Source organism: Amblyomma americanum, chromosome 1 (genome assembly GCF_052857255.1).
Source record: "Amblyomma americanum isolate KBUSLIRL-KWMA chromosome 1, ASM5285725v1, whole genome shotgun sequence".
NCBI classification, from domain to species: Eukaryota; Metazoa; Arthropoda; class Arachnida; order Ixodida; family Ixodidae; genus Amblyomma; species Amblyomma americanum.
In genome coordinates, this window is record NC_135497.1 from 401728052 (window position 1) to 401730050 (window position 1999).

The 1999-nt window shown below is 47.5% G+C and overlaps 1 protein-coding gene across 1 annotated transcript; it reads right to left on the bottom strand.

Annotated features, from left to right (window-relative positions):
* Positions 1 to 229: 229 nt before the first annotated feature.
* Positions 230 to 1999, bottom strand: LOC144115751 (uncharacterized). Its single transcript, XM_077650246.1, has 3 exons — positions 1917 to 1999; positions 1589 to 1828; positions 230 to 1412 (listed from the first exon to the last, which is right to left on the bottom strand). The coding sequence occupies exon 3, from the start codon at positions 1390 to 1392 to the stop codon at positions 352 to 354; it is 1041 nt and encodes a 346-aa protein (XP_077506372.1). The 5' UTR covers positions 1393 to 1412; positions 1589 to 1828; positions 1917 to 1999; the 3' UTR covers positions 230 to 351.

Sequence of the window (1999 nt, forward strand, 5' to 3'; positions counted from 1 at the left end):
GCATCCTGCCACTACAAATGGTTCCACTTTTCATGCGTGGCACTCAAGCGAGCACCAAAAACTACACTGTGGTTTTGTCCAGAGTGCAAAGGACCCAAAGGCTAAGCAACCTGTAACACAACTTGGACAGCTGCCTCATGTTTCAACCTTGGAAGTGCGTCTTGAGGCTGGAACACACGTGGCCCATATGGGACACGCTGAAATCTGGCGTTGAGAAATGACAATGCCGTCAGCAGATTCTGAGTTTGCTTTATTCAGACATGCAGGAGCAGGACTCACAATCACTTATCCACTGAGGCCGAAGCCTGCTGTCCAGTGCTTTATTCAGACATGCTGAAGCAGGATTCACAATCACTCATCCACTGAGGCTGAAGCCTGCTGTCCAGTGGCGTCCTTTGGTGCAGCAACAATTGATGCACACAAGTTAGATAGCACACAACACACAGTTACAATTTTGTCGAGTGGTGCGACTTCATCTCCTGGCCGGCACACAACGTAATCGATTGGCACGACAGACTTCAGAAAAATAAACTTATTCCTAATGAGTCCAATTACTCTTTCCACGTGTATTCGCACGTTTGCGAGATTTCTTGTGCTCTGCACATCTTCTGCTGAAAGTTGTTTCTTTCCCCTGGTAAACGCTGGCACGTGAAGCTTTGCACAGTAGAAACCAACGCTTTCGCTGATGTTAAAACCCCTGTCTGCGAGTACAACGTCTCCAGGCACCAAGTTGTCCAAAAACCCACAGTGTTCGGTGATATGTTTGTCACTTGCCCTGCCTCCCCAACCTTCGGATATATATGTAACAACACCTTGTGGAGCAATCGCAATCAGGAACTTGGCTGTATTGCTACCTTTATACTGGGACCATGTTTCACATCTTGGAAGATACGATGATGGCCTTTCTATCTTGATTTCGAAGCAATCGATGATGTCTGCTACATTCGCACCAAACGAGTCGTAGAATGACTGTGGCATTGTCTTTTGCAAAGCATCTCGTGTGGGCCAGATTATTTCATCTTTAAGTCTGCAATACGCCACGTGCAGCCACTTGTCGAAAATGCGCGATACTGTAGCCTCTGAAATATTGAACCGAAATGCAAGGTCAGCGTTTTGCAGATTTACTTTTAGCTTCATCATGAACAGAACGAATTCTTGAAATTTTGTGAGCTTATTGTTGACATTGTGTGAAATGAAGCTTGCTAGTGCTTCGAACACAGCAAATAAAACAGCAAAGTTTGGCATCCCAGTGTACAGTCGCACCTTTGCTTCACAACTTTTCAGTGAGTCTTCAGTCACCTCGAGCTGCTCTTTCTCTTTCTGCAATGTGTACAGATGTTCATTCAGCACTACAGAATGCTGCTCCAGTGCCTGTATGTCTTGCATGGTCATGTCGGTTTGAACAGCGATTCCTGTATAAAAAAAAAAGTTTATAAGCTCGTAAACTAGAGTGGCAGCCAGCGAAACTGCATGCTGGCTAGGCATCACAAGCACTAGGTAAGCGGACCGACGCACCAAAGGCCTTGGAATGCATCGTAAGCAAAAACAAATGACCATGCATTACTATGGAAAAAAAATGCCTACTGACCTGTCTCATTTTCATCGGCGCTGACTTCCTCGGCTTGCGGTGGCTTTGGGGAATCGGGACAGGCACGCGGCGACGCCTCCGATGCCACTGCTGTCGCTTCAACATCGGCCCGTCGCTTGTGAGCGAGTCTTTTTGCTCTGCGATCGTGCCGCGCGGAATCAGCATGCCTGGTCCCGTGGCCGAGACTGAGAGACGGGGCCCAGTCTGGATTTGTCTCGTCGAACAGGTTGGACGGTTCTCCTGCGGACGCAAAGCTGTTTTCAAAGCGTTCCACGTAGTCGTGTTGGCTTTTTTTTCTATAAAACGGAGATACATACAGTGGGCTCACCTTTTATGAAATGCACACCGCAGACGCGCACATTGGGGCTTTCGTGGTTGAAATTAGCACGTTTTATGCGTGCTAACCACAAG

What these genes read in the sequence shown, in the direction of transcription:
- LOC144115751 (XM_077650246.1), bottom strand. Translation starts at nt 1,392, where the DNA reads ATGACCATGCAAGACATACAGGCACTGGAGCAGCATTCTGTAGTGCTG.